Below are 21,371 nucleotides of genomic sequence, written 5' to 3'. Positions count from 1 at the left end.
ATTATTTTGCCTAGCTACGAATTTCATCAATATTCATATTCTTCCTGAACAATAGTCTCTTCCTCAAAATTAAAGAACAGTAGAACAGTTTTTAAGAAACAAATTACATCATTTTTCTCTTTCATTAATGTATCTAAATTTGGCCACATTTCTGTTTTTAGGTTGCCCCAGGATCCTTGATACTCTTGTCCCTATTAAGTTGTGCATTTTGGATTTCAGTCAGTGCTTAAAACAAACAAACAAACAGGCAAAAACACCTCTAATGACTGGTTTCTTTGAAAGTTTCTCCAGAGAGGTTCCAAAGTTTTCTCAGAAACACAAATGTTTATTGAGTAAAACTGGTATTTGCCAGTTGTTATGACTACAGAAATAGGTAAGTTATATGTAATAATCTGCAAACAGATTCTTTGCCATTAAAAGGATTTTCATACATAATTTTAAAAATAGTTTCTATTTATGGAATATGGATTATGTGCCAGGAATGTGCTAAACACACACACACACACACACACACACACACACACACACACAATCTCTAATTTTCACAATCTTAAAAATAGATATTGATCCCTCATTTTATGGATGCAGAAACAATTGCTAAAGAGATTAAATGGTTTGGCTGAACTAATACAACTCAAAAAGGTAGTGCTGGAATTCAACCCAACTCTGTCTTGTGGGCTCACCTGCCTGGTGCCATGAGAGGCCAGTGTTTATGAACGCAGTGGGTTGTGGGAAGCGGTTATAGAGACCCTTTTGCACAGCTGTTGCTGCCTCCTATGCGTTCCCCAGGAGGTAAGTGCAAATGTCCCTTATGAGCTCATCTTATTGGACAGCAATGACTTGTTTGGGGGTCCCACTCAACTGAGGCCCTCTTGGAAGCAGGAACCACGCCACGTTCCTCATTTTACATTTTCAGCATGCTGCCTGGCACATTGAAATTATAAGGTGGATCTTTGTGGAAGAAATCAACTATTCTCATATGGGTCTGTGAGACCCTTCTCCCCAGACCTGCTCTCCATTTACCTATGCCTAAGTGTGTTCACCAATTGAACTGTAGCTTCATGATGGGAAGGAATTAAGAGGACGCGTAGGAGCAGCTCGTGTGGAAGGACGCCTCTTTCCCGTCTTCAAAAAATGTTGGGCAGCTCTCCGGCGGTCTCCATTCATTTTGTTTTTCCTGTTCTGTTTTGGGGGATTGGTGTAACCTTTTAAATGTTTTTTTAAAAATTAATGTACATGGTTGTGTCTGGGTATGGTGGGGGGTACTCTCTAAGTTGGGTGTCTCAGAATCTCACCTGTCTTATACTTTGTGCAGTCTCTTCCCTATTTAGTCACCACAGTGCAAAGATGGCGAGTTGGGGAAGGCTTTTCTGTGCTAGTGAAATAGGTTATTGTGGCTATTAAACCAAATGTGTGGAGCAAAATCTGAGAAAGAGTGGCAGAGTTTAAGATGCTGTGTTCCAAACAGAGAATCTAAACTAGATATTGTGGGACCACTTAACTTAAAAACTGTGGCCTCCTGGGGCACCTGGGTGGCTCAGTCAGTTGGGGGTCCAACTTGGGCTCAGATCATGATCTTGTGGTCTGTGAGTTTCCAGCCCTGCATTGGGCTCTATACTGACAGCTCAGAGCTTGGAGCCTGCTTCAGATTCTGTGTCTCCCTCTCTCTCTGTTCCTCCGCTGCTTGTACTCTGTGTCTGTCTTTCAAAAATAAATAGACATTTAAAAAAATTAAAAAAACAAACGTGGTCTCCAATCAAATTCTACAAGTCCTTTGTAGAATTGCTAATGCGTCAATCCTAAAGAGAAAGTGACAGCTGAAATGCCTTTTATTGATTATCTTCTGTGGTGTTCTTTTCAGTCTTATGATTTTCCTTTTATAGATGAGGACACAAATGCCCAGAGCCACACATTAGTTAAGTGACAAAATTGAGATTGACACCGAGGCTTGTCAACACTCTGCAGCTGTATCCCTCTTGTGGCTAAGCTCACTGGAAGGACCACTTCTCTGTACCCAGTCCCAGAAGGCAGAGTTTAAGATGTTCTGTTCTTTCAGTTATAAATAGGTGATCAATACTGGGTATTTGTGACCACTTAGAATCCAGAGGGGCCATGAATTTGGAGGATAGGTATTTATTGTCTCTCACCTATAGAGAAGTTAGTACAATGAGCATTTCCCTCAATTATGGATGCAGGCAACAAACCCCAGTGGTACTAGAAGTACCTCCCACTTAATCATCAACAGAAATCACAGGTGTTTCCATATCACATTATCATTGTGACAGATATCTCAAAGGATCACTCATCTCATTGCTCCTTGGGAATCATGGTAGTTATTGGTTATATTACTGGTAGTGCTAACATACTGCAGTAATCTGGGTGGCGTATATGGTGGTCTGGTCTAGGGGACTGGATTAGATTAGAGGAAACTGAACAGATTCAAAAGACATTTAGTATTTAGAATGGATTGAACCCCAATCATACTATTTCTCTCATTATGCTTCAAAATGTTCCATTTCTTTTTTTTAATGTTTATTTATATTTATTTATTTATTTATTTATTTTGAGAGAGAGGACAGAGAAAGAGGGAGACACAGAATCTGAAGCAGGCTCCACCCTTTGAGCTGTCAGCACAGAGCCTGACATGGGGCTCGAACCCACGAACCATGAGATCATGACCTGAGCTGAAGTCAGACAATTAACCAACTGAGCCACCCAGGTGCCCCAAAATGTTCCATTTCTATTCCTCTACTTACTCCTGCTTTTTACCCTGAGTAACTCCTTTTTTTCCCCCCATATGACAAAGTCTTACTGATTGTTTAAGACAAAATTCAAAAGAAGTTTTCTCATGCAGAATCCTTACTTTGTGCCGTGTATGTTCCTAAAGATGGGGCATTCCTGAGTGAGCTACCCTGAGAAAGTTCTCTCCCCAGCTTTACTCTAGGCCATAGTACCTGTTCCAGCTCTTCTATTTTTGGCAGGAGAGGTCTTTGAGTGGTTCATTCATTTCCCGACGATACTCAGGTCCTTGAGGGCAGCAACACCGATATTTTCCTACGTGGATTGTTCCAACAGTCTGGTCTCCAGTACAGTGTCTGGAACTAATGAGGTGTCCAGTGGATGTTTTTAGTCACATCTCTTGTTGCCAGATTGCGTTAATGTTATATCCTTGCCTCCCACCTCAGAAAAAAGAAAAATTTGCTTCCAGGTACCTTGGTCGCAAGTATACTCATCTAGAAAGAGAATTTGGAAAAATAGAAATGAGTTTATCTGGTCATAATTTTTAATTATTTTATGGAATATTTTAAATGTATGTCATCAGATTCACCCATTTAAGATGTTATATTCCACTTTAAGTAGCTCCCCGGGTGAGTGGTATAATATCACTGGTGTAAATGAGATTAGGGCTTGCTCACTGAGGCTCTTGTGCAAAGCACTCAGTACCCAGCAAAGTCAGGCTCCAAAAAGAATCATGAGCTGTGCTTTTTTCAGGTAATAAAATGTTAACTCAAACTCAACAAAATATCAGTGGACGTAAAAAGCTCAAACCACAGTGCTAGTATGCCATGCCCTCTCAAGTGTTGTCATTAGCCCAGAAGCTTCTGGAAATAGACGGCTTCGTATTTTGTCTGGGATCATAATGATTGGTTTGGATCCTTTAACTATCATAGACCTTTAAAGTTAGAGGAAATTTAAGAGATCACTTAGTAGAATTTCTTCATTTTATGGGGGGGAAAAGCCAAGGACTAAGTATTAGCAGCAGAGTCAGGCCTTATAATTCCTTGTCCCTTACCCACCCTTTGAATCATTTAAAACCCTAAGAGATTTTTGGCCAGGCACAACTGGCTATTCTTCATTTCAGTCCTCTCTAAACGTTTTATCTTCTTTTTTCCCCCCTGAAATAAGCAATGGATCCTCTTTCTTGAGGGTTTAGTTCACTCATGAACAAGTTAAAAGCCCCTCAGATCCAAAGAATCATGTTGGGTTTTTTTTGTTTTTTTTTTCTTAATAATTTTGGCACCTTGATGAGACATGGCCATGGAAAGTCTCTTGACCCCCAAGCTAATGTATTTTAGATCACACATTTCTTTTCCTGGTGCTGAAGTCTAGGTGGGACAAGGTCTGGGTCTTTGTAATTCTCTTTGAGGGCTCTTTTGCAGTGAGTGGCAGGCCATCTTATTGAAGATGTGCTAAAGTGCTTTTTTTCCTAACAGATCTGTTCTCACCTTACCTGACTTTACCACAGTGGCATCTCTTCCTTCCATTTGCAAAGTCCTCAGAGCTTAGAAAGGCTCTTTATTAATGTTTTATTAACATAGGCTTTCTTCAGAAATGGGAGTTAACTTTTCTTGCTTCTTTCAAGGGAGAGAATGAATTCTCAGCTTAAGTGAGGAAATAGATTATGGATCAAGTGAGGAAATGGATTATGCTATTTCCTCTAAAAGGGCAGCTGTCTTTGGCAGGAGTCACATCTGCCATGAGCCTCAAGAACAAATTCATGTCACCATCTTACAGTTCATCTAGAAACAGAGAGAAGTGCTAGACACAGGGTTATAAATGTCAACAACATGTTAGCCCTTCAAAGTGGAAGCACCAAGGGTGTTCATCAGCTCTTTTACTGTGAAATGGACAACTTATGTGGAGTGCTAATTGTATTTGTTTACTAGGGCGGCCATAGGCTGAATGGCCTAAACCACAGAAATTTATTTCCTCATAATTCTGAAGGCCATAAGTCTGAGATCAAGACATTAGTAGAGTTGGTTTCTTCTGAAGTCTCTGCCCTATGTCTTCAAATGGTATTGTCTCTAGGTGTGTCTGTGTCCTGATCTCTTCTTCTTACAAGGATGGTCATACTGGATTAGGGCCCACCCTTGAGACCTCACTTTAATTTAACAATCTCTTTAAAGACCCTATCTCCAAATACAACCACATGCTGAGGTACTAGGGGGTTAACATTTCAACGTATGAATTTGGGGACACACAGTTCAGCCCATAACATGATGCAAACACAACTTAAAAGTCTTCTGCCTTCCCTGCCCAAGATATGCAGATTGACACTATACACTCGTCATCTATAGTCTTTCTGGAACCATCATTAGCAGTGTGACTTGCTATAGAAACTGGAATCTGCATCTGATGCTCCACTTAGAGCCTACTTCCCACAGCTATACTAAGGGGAAAGGAATTGCTTATGCTTAATAAATCCCTCGCTCAGCCTTTTCACCTGCTTATCTACAGAATGGCTTGGTGGGTCCTGCTAGACTCGTTGGCTTACATGCTAGTTCAAAAGTAAATATGTTCGTTCATAAAAGAAGAAATGCAAAGAAGTGATATAAAGAGCTGATTAATCCCTATTCAGTTGTACAGATTAAACAAGAATATCTGTTAGCTTGGTAAAGTGTAAATGATTGAAAGCATTCTTGTGTTGGGAGGGGAGAATTGTGACTTTGCATGCCAGGAGTGTGGAAAGACCTTTCTAACCCTTAGTATTAATTTAAATGTCACACTCTGTAACTATTATTTTGTCCCTAGAAAATAACTAGACATGTACCTGAGTATGCCATGCAGCACTGTTTATATTAGTAAAAGCAAACAAAACCCAAATATCCGACCAAGTAATCAAGTAAAATGGAATGCTATGCAGTCAGGGAAAGTGATCCAATTATATTGTTAATTGAAAAAGAGAGGTTAAAGGGGTGCCTGGGTGGCGCGACTCTTGGTTTTGGCTCAGCTAGTGATCTCATGGTTTGTGAGTTCAAGCCCTACATCGGACTCTGTGCTCACAACTTGGAGCCTGCTTGGGATTCTCTGTCTCCCTTTCTCTCTGCCCCTCCCCACTTCTCTCTCTCAAAATAAATAAACATTAAAAAAAAAGAAAAAGGTTAGAGGATAGAATGTATAATCATTTTGCTATATTGGCCTATATATACTTTTGCTGTATTCGTCTGTGTGTGTGTGTGTGTGTGTGTGTGTGTGTGTATCTAAGTATATAGAAAAAAGTTTGGCAAGATATATCCCAAACTGATAATATTGCTTATCTCAGGGACTTTCCTTACTATATTTCTGCAAATCTGAATTATGTATAATATTCCTAGATCACTCGGGGCGCCTGGGTGGCACAGTCGGTTAAGCGTCCGACTTCAGCCAGGTCACGATCTCGCGGTCCGTGAGTTCGAGCCCTGCATCAGGCTCTGGGCTGATGGCTCAGAGCCTGGAGCCTGTTTCCGATTCTGTGTCTCCCTCTCTCTCTGCTCCTCCCCCGTTCATGCTCTGTCTCTCTCTGTCCCAAAAATAAATAAACGTTGAAAAAAAAAATATTCCTAGATCACTCTAAAAATCAGAAAAAATAAAAAATGAAAAATGAATTTAGAAAATTAAATATGTTACAGAAGCTATTTTGAAAGTTTTTATATGATAGTTGTGTCTGTTTGGGGCAGGCTTATTTGTTGGGGGAAAGTATTGAGTGCTGGCCTCTTTGCTTTAGAAAGGGGTGGCTAGTATTTCAGATACTGCAGTCATGTACTTGTCTTTAAGTTTTCACTGATGTAATGCTAGTTGTTTATTCTTGGCAGGAGGTAGTTACAGTGTAATGGAAAGCTGTCGTTCTCTGGGTTTGATAGACCAAACACCATCTCCGCTACTCTCCTGCTCTGTGATATTCAGCAAATTATTTTCTTTTTAAATTTTTTTATTTATTATTTTTGAGAGAGAGAGAGAGACAGACAGACAGACACTGAGAGCAAGCAGGGAAGGGGCAGAGAGAGAGGGAGACATAGTATCGGAAGCAGGCTCCAGGTTCTGAGCACTCAGGACAGAGCCCGACGCGGGGCTTGAACTCACAGACCGAGAGATTATGACCTGAGCTATAGTCGGCCACCCAACCAACTGAGCCACCCAGGTGCCCCATCAGCAAATTATTTAATCACACTGACTTTTAGTGTCTCAGCTGCGGAATGGAAATAATAATGGTAATACTGACCTTGCAAGCTTGTTCTGAGGGTTAAACGAAACCAGGTCCATAAAGTTCCTGGAATATGGTAAGGAGTTGCCATTATGACGATGGCAATATAATGTAGTTTTTAGAATTCCTCCTATTTAAGAGCTAGCATCCAGTCGGTGGTAAGAAAATTTCTTAAAGTTGTAGAAAAACAGCTAAATCAAGCCCCAAATATGTTCTATTTTATGTCTGGCTAGTTTTTATAAACCACCTTTACAGAAAGGCAGTTTCTTTTATTCTCTCAGATCTCATTGGCTGAAGGGTGGGCTCACTCAACATGCCTGTGAAACTACTCGTGTCTGCCTTTTTTCTGCAGAAGTGAGATCCAGAGGAAAAGCTTTCCTGAGAAGGGGTGGGAGGGAGGACAGCGTGGGGGGGGGGAGGGGGGGTTTCCGGGAGCAGCTGCCGGGTTTACTTGCATGCCCCGCCTGCTCACCCTCCCCCCCTCCGCCCCACCACCCTCGACTTCAGGATTGGCTTGTTTTGTACAAATTGGTTGCCTCAAGCAACACGTTATTAGTTTGAGCCAGAATGTATCCCGGGAGACTTACTGTTTTCCCTTTGCCAAGTAATTGTCCTTTTCCTGCAGAGGATGCTGGGATTGTGGGGGCATTTTCCACTTTGGCATATTTCAGTCCAGTTCCCCCCTTTTCACTGAGTGTTTGCTATTTGCAAGGCACTTTGCCATTTCACTGCGTTTAGAGATCAACCAGTTGTGAGCTGTTAATGTTTATTTTCAAACTCCTGAATATTTTCCCCCTCCTTCCTTAAACATCCCAGTACTGGTGTCTAAGGAAAGAAGATGCTATTCCTGGTGAAAATATTCACCATCCTTCTCTCTGATGTAGCGCCCCCCCCCCCCCCCCCATATACACTCCTGCAGAATGATATTCTATTCCTGCCCCATTGACATCAGGCTTGGCCGGTGAAATGCAGGTGGACGTGATACTTCAGGCACAGAGTTCCGTGTGCTTCCAACACCACTCCTTTTCCCTTTGTCAGAGCCCCCACATGTCACCCTCAGGCAGACCCTGGCTTGGACCCTGTTTTGGTGTTCCTCTGGCTTCACTGGTCCTCACTTCCCATCTTCCAGAGCACAGTCCCTGTACCCAGGACTCCAGGACCCTCTTCCTACACAGCCACGGGCCTGCTCCCTGGCTTCGTCCTGGACTTGTGCACCCAGGCACAGCCCACACTGCTGGTGTGTGCAGCCCCAGGCCGACGGGCTGAGAATGGAGCTTGAGTGTGGGGCCAGGGGGAGCCTCCCCAGTGCAGGCTGGGGTGGGCTGGGCTGGAGGAGAAGGAAGGGGGCAAGCCTCAGGCGGGGCCACTTCCTCCTACACAGTGATGTTTCTGTGTGGAGCCCCAAGGGGTCTAACAAGCTGCCATTCCATCTTGGCCTTCTTGTTTGTTATGAACACATACTCATCAAGGAGGATAGGATATACTTCATTTAACAGGTTTTAGCTTGGTCTGTACTTTTAAATCCTGAGACCTATGTTAGCCAGCATCTGAATCCTTAGGGCAGTGCCCACCAATGCTTGGGGGTGAGTCTGATGGTCTAGACAGGGGCCGCTCTTCCGGCCTGGGCCATGGAATGATGTGCAACAGAGCCGTGGCAGATTCTTGACAGATGTGAGATGTAAATCTTGTAATAAGCCATTGAGATTCTGGGCTTATCTGTTAACTGTGGCATCGTTTAGGTTAAGGTCACTAATTCCAAAATGAAGAGGTGACATTCGTTGAAGTTGTCCTACTTTACCCACTTCAAATATGATATTGGCACAACTTTTTGTTGTTATGTGCATGGTAGCACTGCCCAGGAGAGTCTGAAACAAATCCCAGGAGTTGACTGGAGTTCTTGAGTGGGCGCGTACAGGCAGGCCCCATACTGCTGTGATCCCTCTGTTGCTGCTGGTGAATTGTTAGCATTCAGTGACATTTCAGGTCCTTTTTCCAGTAGTGATGGTTTCAATTATCGATACATCTGTCTTTTGTCACTTCCCTTGTGACCTTCCAGAAATCAAATTCAGGTTCAGATTTTGGGGGGAAACTCATAAAATGAGAAGATACAAATGAAGCCCCTAATATGAAGAATAGTGGGTAGTGGGAGTGCCTGGGCAGCTCAGTCGATTAAGCATCTGCCTCTTGGTTTCAGCGCAGGTCATGATCTCGCAGTTTCATGGGTTCAAGCTCCATGTCAGGCTCTGTTCTGACAATAGGGCCTGCTTGGGATTCTCTCTCTTCCTCTCTCTTCCCCACCCCCCCCAACTGGCGCTGTCTCTGTCTCTCTCAAAATAAACAAACACTTGAAAAAAATTTTTTAACAACAACAACAACAAAAAGAATAGTGGATAGTATTTTTATTTTTTTTAATGTATCCATTATCTATGAATTTACATTTGAATATATCTACCCATGTGTCTCCCGTCTTGTACCAAAAAGAATGGTCCCCATGAATGGTCTTCAGATTCTATCTTCTCATATCATATCAAGTATGAGGCACTTACTAGAGCTAAGGGTGAGGTCTTTCTGGCTTGGAACAAAGAAAAGTCACCTGGACCTCACTGGAAGTAAAACCATAAACTAGGCCTCAGGAAATCAAATAGAGATATTCATAATAGCAGTTACGGTAATTATATTGTAGGTGAAAGGTATGCTTATTTTCAAAAAGCTTTCACATACATAATTTTATTTATTATTTATTATAGCCTGTGAGATAAGCAGAAAAACCTTCTCCCTTTTCACAGAGGAGGAAACTAAGGCCTATTAAGTTTCAATGGTTTGCTCTCTGTTCTGCTACCAATATTAATGTTGGTATTAGGAATATTAATACACTGATTAATTTATTAATATGTACTATATAACACATTATACTAATGATACACTTTACATTATACTTTATAGGTTTAATAGACTGTATATTATATTGCTAACTATTAATTATTATTATTTATATAATGTCCTTGTCTAGGAGACTAACCACTCTAACAAGTCCAAGATTTCAGTGTTTCTATATGGTTCCAAGTTTATTTCTCATTCATACCACTGTGAATGCAGGGTGGGGACAGGGTTCCATGCTCCAGAGTGCAGGGACCCAAGCTACGATGTGTCCTCAGAGTCTCCTCCAGTCAGGTAGTGGGTGGGAGGGGAAGGAGAACATCGTATTGGCAGAACTCAGGGCCTGGCCACGCCTTACAGCCAGAGAGGCTGGAAAATGTGGCCTAAGTATGTGGCCAGAAAGCAGAGAACACCAATATTTACGAACATGAGAAGTCTATGCCACAAAAGTTATAGAAATTCATACGATTACAGGGCCCCTGTTTAAGCTCTACACCATTATATTTTTCCCCAGCTTTACTGAAGTGTAATAGACATAGACTATATTATGAATATTTATAATGTACAGCATGATGTGCTTTGACACACATATACATCTGTGAAGTCATCACCATAATGAGGATAATGAGCATATCTGAGGAACACCCAATAGTTCCTCGTGTCCATTTGTAACCCTCCCTTTCTCACTGTCCCCCCACCTCCCGCCCCAGGTACCCACTCTCTGCTTATGCAGATTTGTTTGCACTTTCAAGAATTTATAGAAATGGAATTATACAGTAGCCTCTCTAATTTGGGTTCTTTCACTTAGCATAATTATTTGGAGACTCATCCATGTTGCATGTATCAGTAATTCATTGTTTTCTATTGATGAGTAGTGTTCCATTGTATTGGTGTGTTACAATCTGTTTTATTTAAAACAAACAAATGCAACTTTTCAGTGTCAAAGGACCTGTAAGTCATTCCTTTTTGACTTGTCAGAAAGAACAGCCCCGGTGTCTCACACATAACCTCACTCACAAGACAAGGAGGAGTACATTGAACAGGTGCTGTGCTTTTCTTGTTTATGAACTTCAGGTCAGGTAGATTATTAATCAAGATCTGACAACCTAATGTAGACCTAGTGTTGTGCCCTGTGGCCTTGGGAATACAAGAGAAATAAGACCACTAATCCCAGAATTTGATAGTCTGAGATCTGAACTGTCATTTGCTTGTCCCCTGGTCCTGGAGTCGCAGCCTGTTTCATCCCAGGGTGGCATGGTGCTGCCCATGTCCCTCCTGTGTTTACAAACCTTCCGTGATTTCCCCTGCCCAAACTTTGACCTCCTTACCTCAACATCCACAAGTCACACTCAGGTGTAACCTTCCATAGCCTGTTTCTCACCTATAACATGAGGCTGACAATGTGTATCAGGAAGTATTTACTAAGAAATATATTGAAATAAATAAAAATTAAGTGAAATATTACAAAGTACCTATCCCCATGCCTAGTGGATAGTACATGTTCAAAAATTACATGTCTCCTTACCTTCTGCCATTTCTTGCCCACTCCCTCTTCCCTCAATTCTGGCCTTGTCTTACCTTTCCAGTATGATTTTTAACCATTTCCCTCTATCAAATGTGCTCTCCATCCAAACCAAACTTTTTTGTTCTCCACACATACACCTTTTGCTTTCCTCCCTTTGGACTTTGCTTTGCAGTGTTCCTTTGCCATGAGTACAAATGGTGTTTCTCTATTAAGGTCCAGCCCAAGTGCCTACTCCTTTGGGAAGCCACCTTGGATTCCTTGTCATGCGCCCCAGAGATGCACCAACACCCCAAGGTAGGAGTCACTTCTCAGTAGCTCCACTGTGTCCCTACCAACTTCTTGTTTATCATATTCATCCCAGACTGAACACTTGGTGTTCTGTGCCTCTAGGCACTTTGCCTTGCTGTTCCCTCTGTCTGCAAGGCTGTTCTTCAGTAATTTCACATATCTTGCTCTCTTATCCCATTCAGGTCTCTGCTCGTTTACCACCTCCTTGGATCACCCCATCTAACACAGAGTCACCTGCACCCGATTTACTGTCTCCTTACCTGCTTGTGTTTCTCCATTGCACTTAACCCCATCTGAGGATATTTGCCTGTTTCTGATTGTCGTGCCCACATAAACTCTGTGTGTGCAGAGACTTTGTGATGTTGCTGATGTATCACCAGTGCCTGGCACATAGCGGATGCTTGATAATTATTTGCTGACCAAGTGAATATTCACCACCCGATTATACTGTAGTCTCTATCAGATGTGCCCTGGGGGTAAGAGCAATGTCAATGTCTGATTCCTTATTATATCACCTCAAACACATTGCCTAGAATAGTATCAGTAAACATTTCACCAAGAGACAAGTCAACAGTGAGGAGAAAACTCCCCAAGGTCCACGTGACTCAATTGCAGCTTTGGCCAAAGTTTATTGAGTACCTACCATTTGCCAGGCACCATCAGCTACTTTGACGTATGCTGTCTCAGTTGAAGCTCACAGAAGTTCTCACATCCTCACACTAATATTCTAGTTAGAATCTTGGGAAGGTTCCATGACCTCTTCTACCTCCTTTCCTGTCACTGATGGAACCCTACCACCTCTTGGCCTGAAATCTTGCTCAGCCGTGCTGTTGCTGATCATGTATTGGAGGTCAGAACCCTCTGCCCTGCTCCTTTGGCTTCCATTCATTTATTCACTCACTAATGCATACACTCACTCTACCCCAAGCCGTCTTGTAGCTGTTGAACCCTAGCTGCTGGTGAGGAAATATTTCGGCCTTCTCTGCCTGTATAGTGTGTTCCTCATAATTCCTTGTCCTGAAGGAGTCTGGCTTCCCCTGCTCTCTCAGTGGCCTTAATTTCTCAAACCTTGGGAGGACTAGTGTAATGCCCACTCCCCTAAATTACTTTCGGTGCCACTGTTGACCTGCCATCATTCCACACTTTTAGGTGAACCTCCAGTGCCCCACTTCTACCACTGTCTGCCCAGTTCATGCACATCACACTGCTGATGTTGGCCCTTGACTTATGTCCTCTTAAGTCTATCTTTCCTTTAATGATATTTCCAGTACTCTGAGGTCCTGGTGTAGTGAAATGAGCATTTGGAGGGCTTGCTCTCCAGCTTAGCAGCAATAAGACTTTGGCAAATCACCTCACCTCTCCAAGTCTCCATGTCTTCATCGGGAACACAGCGATAGTGATACCCACTCTACCTGACTACCTCACAGGATTTGTTGAGAAATAAGGTGAAGTAGGCAATGTCAAGTTACCTTATAAACCAGGAACATTATATAGATGTCAGCTATTACTGGAACTCGTCCTCTCAGCTGTTCTATGACATGCCAAGCTTCGGATCTCATTTTCAGCTGGAACTTCTTGGGTGATTTCCTGGTTTCACTTGCTTTCCAACCCCGGCTGGACCCCAAGGGCAGTTTTTTTCTTCAATACTCTACGAGTAGCCTTAGAGTTCTCAGTCAGAGAACCCTGACCTGCCACCATACCCTTGGACAGTTGTCAGTCCTGGGTGACTCGTACCAGATATTCACAGTCTCTATGCTGCTAAGCTCTGCTAAAAACCAAAGTTTTGATTTGATCCTTTTGCCTGATCAAGAACCTAGCTCCTTCAAGCACCACCCCATTGCATATTGTGTATTTGTCTCTCTCCCACATCACTAAATTCTCTCTCCCCTAAATATGCTTCATTAATTCTTACTCTTAACAAAACAGTTTTTTCAATGTTGCCTTTTCTCATGTTGACATTTAAAAAAATTTTTTTTAACGTTTATTTATTTTTGAGACAGAGACAGAGCATGAACAGGGGAGGGGCAGAGAGAGAGGGAGACACAGAATCTGAAACAGGCTCCAGGCTCTGAGCTGTCAGCACAGAGCCCAACGCGGGGCTCGAACTCACGGACTGTGAGATCATGACCTGAGCCGAAGTCAGACGCTCAACCGACCAAGCCACCCAGGTGCCCCTCATGTTGACATTATTTTGAAAGACCTTCCTCAATTAGGTTTCAAGTTGTAGTGTAAATTTTGGCAGGACTGACTCCATAGTAAATCCAAGAATATTATTTATGAAGCTTGTGGAATGCACAGCTGTGGTTTGAAATCCTGGTCTCCCTCTAATTTAGATCTTTTTCCCCTCCCTCCATTCTGTCCTGTATCTCCCTTGTAGATGCAGGATTTTTCATGTAGCCACAGGACTGACAGTCCAGCTGTGTCCATGGAACCAAAAGAAAGAACAGGTCTTGAGAGGTGAAACAGTGGCTTTTCTTCAACCAGCACCTTCTTCTGTTTCATCTGTCTCTCCAGACCGTCCCTGAACATCTTGTTAGATGGAAACAGCAGGAATGTTAGGGTGGGGAAGACATACTTGGTCAATTTTGAGAGCATCATGATTAGGGTTTGTACTAAGATCTCTTGTTCCCTACTTTCTTCTTTTCTTTCTCTCAGTTCTTTCTTCCTATTTCCTTTCCTTTCCATTACCACAGAGAGCTGGTTCTTGGAGAGTATCTCTTGTCAGTCTTCATACAGGGAAAGGGTCACATTTTTAGTGCTGACTCTTGTAGTTAAAATTGGCAGCCAGTCTTTTGGGAAGGAAGGCATTCTTTCTTTCCAGTTTTATTGAAAAAAGTAGCTGACTTACATCACTGTATAAGTTTAAAGTGTACCATGGAATGATTTGATATACATATGTTGTGAAATGCCTACTACAATAAGTTCAGCTAATATCCATCTTCTCATATAAAAGAAGAAAATTAAAAATTTTTCTCTTTGTGATGAGAATCTTAGGATCTACTCTCTTAGTAGCTTTTCTGTATATCCTACAGTGGTGTTAACTATGCTCATCATGTTATACATTACATCCCTAGTACTTATTTTAATTTTTTTTTATTTTAGAGATAGAGTGTGTGTGTGCACGTGAGTGGAAGAGAGGGGCAGAGGGAGAGAAAGAGCGAACGTTAAGCAGGCTCCATGCTCATCACAGAGGCAGATGCAGGGCTAGATCCCACGATCCTGGGATCATGACCTGAGCTGAAATCAAGACTCAGACGTTTAACCAACTGAGCCATGCAGGCGCCCCAGTACTTATTAATTTTATAAGTGAGATGGCTTGAAGGGGCAGTACATCTTTATTCAGGAGAGCAGCCTGGCTCCCCGTGGTGGCACACCAGTTGCTGTCGGGTGTTTCCAAACCTCCTGGCGTGTTTATTCTTCACCGCTCTTCCCCTGCTCTATCTCTGCCTTCCACTTGCCAGGGCTTCCTTGCACCAGCCTCACTTGTGGAAGTAACAACAGCCCACGTGCTTCAGATCCCTAAAGGAAGATCCCTTTTCTTCCAGATGCCCAGGAAAGGCATTTTGGAGACATTGGCAAAGAACTGGAAGCAGAAAGGGAGACAGATATGAAGAGCTTGCTTAAGGGCTAGAATTCTAGTTGTGGGCCCTCAGAAAAATAAAAGGTGGTTGTTTTCACTATTTTAGAGGTTCTAGAAACTTGGTCATGATTCTTACCTTAATTAATTCATGGCTGGATGATGAACTCAGCACATTATCAAACTCCTTTGTTTTGAAAGCTATATAATGGGTGGTGAGACTTGAATGGTCTCCTAATATTTAAGTAAATGAAGAGAAGGAAAAAAACAGGGAGGAAAAATGAGTCATCTTTCAACAAATATATTATTTCACTTCTCTTTTATAGGTACTTGTTAGATTCAGCACTTCCAACAGAGAGGACGTGGGCATTGGTTTGGCCAGTTACTAATGCTCTGGAGGCACCACGGTGACTTATGTAAGGCTGGTTTAATGGAGTCTTACCTGGCCTCTTATTATCAGGATTATCTTTAGCCTCATGGCCGTGCTTGAACCTTGACATCCATTCTGACTGGAGCTTGCTTGAGAGTAATGTGCACTGCAGGTGCCGTGTAGCATCTTTCCTACTGCAGAGACTGGCTTTAGAACAGAAACTTTGACAAGCTCAGATTGCCATCCGCTTCCAAGACGAAGGCAGAGAGGCAGTTTCAAAACAGGTGTGCAAACCAAGACCTTTTCTTTAGATAGGAATTGGGATATCACCTGGGATCCCAAACTGATCCTCTGTTCTTTGAATGACATATTTTCTGACAAAGATGAAAAATCTATCTATAGGATCCGTCCAAACCTAGAAAATAAAAGCGTGTTGATACTAAGTAGTGCAATGCAGTGGAATTGGCAGAGCTGAGTATCACCAGGGACCTGAATCCCAAGTGCAGCTGAAGTTCTCACTCTGGTAGTCATTTCCTGAACACCTCTTGTTTTGAAGGAAGCACTTCCTAGAGAGGCAACCCGTGCTGTGTTCATATACCATTGCAGTGGATGAGGTATCACTTTGCCATCTACCCACTAGTCCTTTGGAGGCTAGCTGCCTAATTTGAACACTAGCTTCCCTACTTACTAGCAGTTTGACTTTGTATAATGCACTTAACTTTTCTGAGCTTCAGTGTCTTTGTTTTTATTTATTTTTAGGAGGGGAGGGGCAGAGAGTGAGAGAGAATCTTAAGCAGGCTCCACAGCCAGCACAGAGCCTGACCTGGCTCATCTCATCACCCTGGGATCATGACCTGAGCCAAAATCAAGAATCAGACCGCTTAACCGACTGAGCCACCCAGGGGCCCCAAGCATCAGTGTCTTCATATGCAAAATTAGACCCATCTAGTAACAGTTTTAGAGGGTTCTTATGAAGGTGAATAAAAACACTATAATACACAAAGAAAAACACTTGATATAGTAGATGTGTTTAATAGATGTCATATCGTCCAATAAAATCATAATAATTTTTAGAGTCACTAATAATAATTAGAGTTATTATGATCACCATGTCTTAGACCCATAAAGGAAAAATCTGTTTTCATGTGATAACTTCTTCCCTTTGTGAAAACAGCTAGACATGCTCAGTCCCAGAAATAGCCAACTTGTCGGCTTAGTTCTTCGAAGACGACAAAGAAGTTCAAGGCCCTTGGAGATATTAATAATAAAATATTCTAATATCTGAATCATGACAGCTTCTTCCCGGGAAATTTCTCTCCCTGAAAGAGGGATTTAAAGAAGATTAAAAAATAACTTTAAGAAGAAAATGATTGGGTTTTCTTTGCTGGATTTAAAGATAGTATTTGCTTATGGTACTTATTTATTCATTCAGTTGGTCAGTCCATCAGTCTGCCATTTGTATGCTAGAATCGTGGACATTTTAGAGTGTGAATGTGGCTTTTTTTCAGAATCATGCCTAACTTGCAAAGAAAGCTGGGTATTCTCATTTGCTGGTACATGGCATCAGGCAGCTAAGCCTGTAGCTTCAAGACCAAGGAGGTCCTGGCCTAAAAAGTGCCATCTGTATTAGTGGCACAGTGAAAGCCATGACCTCCACCAACTTTCCCTCCCTCCCCAGTGGTGACATTGAGGGACTTCCTAAGGAGTTTAATTTTAGGGCTGGGAGAAATCCAGTCACCTCTCAGGTCTTATAACCTCATATACATGTTTATGACCCATTTTATTGCTGACTCTGGTTTCAAAGGCGGATCTGCTATGTTGTTTGAGAATAAAAATCAGTCCCTTTCAGATAGCCACAGAATTTGTTCCTGGGAAGATGACAGGCCAAATCTTCATTAAGCTGTTGAGGAATGAAGGAGGGAGGGGCTCCCTTTTTCTCTTCCCACAGTGGCTGGCAGCAGTTAGACTAGGCAGTGTGGGCTCCTGGGAGCCTTTTGTTTGGTTTCTATGGCTCTAACCTCAATTAGCTGCTGAGCATGCAGAGGAGGGAGGATGCAGCTTTTCAACTTACTTTGGTAGTTAACAGTGGGGTTCTCTTTTTCTCCTCTGTCCAAGGCTGGAGGTATGTGTAGAGGCCAGCCTTGTGGAATCATTTGATTCTCCAAAGTTCAGTGCTTCTACTGGTGAGCAATGGCTTTGGGTATGGAAGAAAAAAAAGGCTGGAGACTAACAGTTTTGCTTGATCCTGGTTCTGTCAGCACATATGGCCATAGCGTTGAACTGTGGTCATGCAGGAAGTCTTTGCTAGACTCACCAAGGCACGAGATCCAATCCTGGCTCTGCCCCTTCTGGCCAGTTTCCCAACCACTGAAACAGGGTCAGGACGACCTGGTAGCGCCTCTGAATGGAATAAATAAAAGAGTAGATGTGAAGAACTTAGCACAGTGTCTGTCACTTAATATGCCTGCCCCCACATTTCCGAGACGTGTGGGGCCAATTCTCCTTGTTGCTTCCAGCAAGTATCCCAAGCATCTGTGGCAGCCACAGTGGACAATAAAATTCTAAAGTCGCTGAGAAGGCCTTTATTGGCTTTAGGCTGCAGGTGTTGTACGCATGCCAGTGCACATGCACGCATGTGTACATGCATGCTCACATCTGTCTCCTGGGCACTGGTGCCTCATAGGTGGATCCCTTAGACCACTCGCATGTTTTGCCCTATGCTCTCAGTGGTGCCATTTCAGGGCAAACCAATAGGAAATGATTAAACAGATCCTAAAAGTGAGCGGGATGCTTAGTCACAGTCTCTTCTGCCTCCTCCCTTGCCCTAACATAACCACTGGGGCAGCTTGTCATGGCTCGTTTTCTGGAAAGGTAGAAGTCAGTCACAGAGTTCCATCTGCAAGGCCAGCTAATCCTGGGGCATGGTGGGCTTTTGAGTAGGTGCTAACAGATGGTGTGAAAGGAGAGAATTCCTGCCGTGGGGGAGCTAATCCAGGAAAATAAAACTAGCACATCTGAAATAATTAGCTACCAATTAAGTGTGAAATCATGTGTTACTGACCCCATGTTAGCGTGCAGTGTGGGTGGGGGTAAATTGGAGGGCAGCACTATCTCCCTAGGTGCCTGGAGCATCGCCTTGCTGAAGGATTGAGCAGTGTTGTAAATATATACACATATATATTTGTGAAATAAATAAATAACAGAACAGCTGCCTGTGACCGCTTTTCCCACATCTTTAAAAAAAAAAATTAGATCTGAGTTTCAATTTTAAGCATTTTATTGTAAAACATTATTATAACATGAAAAGACATTTTAAGGAAAAAAGCCATCTCCGATCCCACGTCCCATCCAATCACTTTATCGAAGACTGTAGCTCATTCTTCATTTTTCCAGTGTCCAGCCCAGTGCCTGGCACACAAAGGGGGCCCAGTGAGTGTTTGTGAATGGCCCCCATCACAATTTTCTGTTTACAGATATCCAGACAATGGTTTTGCAAAGGGTACCAAGCCAGTACCATCTGCGTGCCAGGTCCCCTACCACACCGTTGCATTGACTTCTAACTGTTGAGGGGTGGTCTGCTGGGGCTCAGCATGATTAGGTGACTACCGGAGTGTTTGGGAGCATCACATTTAGACCATAGAGCCTTCCTGAGATACAGTAAGGATAGAAAGGTGGATGCCTAGGCTAGAGTGCTGTCCCCATCACGCCTGCCTGGACAGCACTGTTGCCCCTTTCCGCCTGCCAGATTCCACAGAGAGCATGCTCATTTCCAAAGTGTCAGTGCCAACAAGTTCCATGACTTCTGCCTACTTGCTTTTCAGGTAAAGCAGGCTTGCCTGCTGGTACTTGCATAGCTTTGAAGAGTCAGTCATAGGCCCAGTTGATACAAGATGAATTAAAATGGAACAGGTTCTCTTGTCTGGGATTCCCCCCTCTCCTTTCCTCTTTCTCACTAGACAGTTACAGGCACAGGTGGGCTGATTGGTCTATACCTTTGGTCTTGGTTCACTGGATGTATTCGTTTCCTGGTGCTGCCATAACAACTTACCACAAGCTGGGTGACCTAAAACAAGAGAAATTTTTTCTCTCACAGTTCTGTGGGCTAGAAATCCCAAACAGCATGTCAGTGGGGCCATGTTCCCTCAGCTGTAGGGAAAAGTCAGTCCTTCCTGCCTCTTGTAGCTTCTGGTAGTTTACTGGCAATCCTTGCCATTTCTTGGTTTGTGCAGCATAACTAATTTCTGACTCTATCTTCATCCCATCTTTTTTCCTGTGTATCTTGATACCTCTGGTGCCTCTTATAAGGACACCAGTCATCAGATTTAGATGTACTAAAATCTCATATTAACTTGGCTACATTCTCAAAGACTATTTTCAGATAAAGTCACATTCTCAAATCTGAAGCTTAGGACTTTAGCCTCCATTTCTGTGGGACACAGTTAAACCCACCACACTGAGTGAGGCCTTAATGCACCTCAGGTCAAATATGATGACAATGCTGGTATATTTTCCTTTTGGTGAAAATTGATGTCTTCTCATGTCTTCTCATGTAGTTGAGCTCGTCGTGCTGCCCTCTCATGTCCTGACACCATGGGTTACTAATAGGACTTATTTTCAAAAGAGCCGACTGGAATAATTCCCCTGGGAGCAAAGAATTCCCTCTTCCATTCCTGCATAAATTCATGAACGGGACTTTTTGTTCACATCTGTATCCCCAATGTCTTGAAATATTAAAGCACCATCAGCTTGGGACAGAGTAAAAAGAATCAGCACTTTTTCCACCCAGCATTTATTGAGCTACTGCTGTTTGCCAGGCACTGTGCTAGTTACAGGGGAGACAATGGTACAACTAGTACTAACTATAATTTATTGAGCATCTACTATTTTTCAGCCACTGGAACAGGCTCTTTGCATACTTTACCATAAATCCTCACAGGAGTCATAAGACAGGCATTATTATGCCTATTTTATAGATGAGAAAAGAGAATAAGGATGCCAAATGAAGGTAAGAATGCCAAAAACCTTGAGCAAAGTCCTAAAGCTCACAATTGTGGGGTGCGTGGGTGGCTCAGTCGGTTAAGTGTCCAACTCTTGCTTTTGGCTCAGGTCATGATCTCACGGCTTATGGGTTCAAGCCCCACATCAGGCTCTGTGCTGACAGCTCAGAGCCTGGAGCCTGCAGCAGATTCTGTGTCTCTGACTCTGTCTGCCTCTCTCTCTCTGCTCACACTCTTTCTCTCTCTCAAAAATAAATAAACATTTTTAAAAATTAAAAAAAAAAGCTCACAATTGAAGGAATCACATTTGAATCTGAATGATGTACCATGGACCAGTCCTTCTCTACCTTTTGATTGAAGGTTTCCCTCATAAGTCGAGTAGTTTTTTTTTTAATTAAACTTTAAAATGATCTTTTCATTATTAATGAGATATGTAGATAGGAAGGAACTGATATATTGTTTAAAATATATCAGACAGGGGCGCCTGGGTGGCTCAGTCGGTTAAGCGTCCGACTTCAGCTCAGGTCACGATCTCACGGTCCGTGAGTTCGAGCCCCGCGTTGGGCTCTGGGCTGATGGCTCAGAGCCTGGAGCCTGCTTCCGATTCTGTGTCTCCCTCTCTCTCTCCCCCTCCCCCATTCATGCTCTGTCTCTCTCTGTCTCAAAAATAAATAAACATTAAAAAAAAATTTTAAATCTATCAGACAAAAATGGTTTTCTTTTTTTGTCTTTCATTTCATTTCATTTCATTTCATTTCATTTCATTTCATTTCATT

The 21,371-nt window shown here is 42.7% G+C and overlaps 1 protein-coding gene and 1 long non-coding RNA gene across 5 annotated transcripts in view; one reads left to right on the top strand and one right to left on the bottom strand.

Moving 5' to 3' along the window:
• STON2 (stonin 2) overlaps positions 1–21,371 on the top strand; it is a 159,661-nt gene that overhangs the window by 68,912 nt on the left and 69,378 nt on the right. For 2 of the 4 annotated variants that reach the window (XM_040477919.1, XM_040477920.1), the window contains one exon: positions 11,577–11,657. The exons of the other annotated variants lie outside the window; for them this stretch is intronic. In XM_040477919.1, coding sequence (XP_040333853.1) covers positions 11,577–11,657 — 81 coding nt within the window. The remainder of the gene's footprint in view (positions 1–11,576; positions 11,658–21,371) is intronic. 4 annotated transcript variants of the gene reach the window in all.
• On the bottom strand, positions 2,644–16,370 carry LOC121032141 (uncharacterized). Its single transcript, XR_005791099.1, has 3 exons — positions 15,671–16,370; positions 15,368–15,462; positions 2,644–3,233 (listed from the first exon to the last, which is right to left on the bottom strand). It is a non-coding gene; the product is annotated as an uncharacterized LOC121032141 (long non-coding RNA).

This window comes from Herpailurus yagouaroundi, unplaced genomic scaffold, assembly GCF_014898765.1.
Source record: "Herpailurus yagouaroundi ecotype Mexico unplaced genomic scaffold, PumYag 141, whole genome shotgun sequence".
Taxonomy (NCBI): Eukaryota; Metazoa; Chordata; class Mammalia; order Carnivora; family Felidae; genus Herpailurus; species Herpailurus yagouaroundi.
The sequence above is the reverse complement of the archived record's forward strand: the minus strand, read 5'-3'. Positions and strand labels throughout refer to the sequence as shown.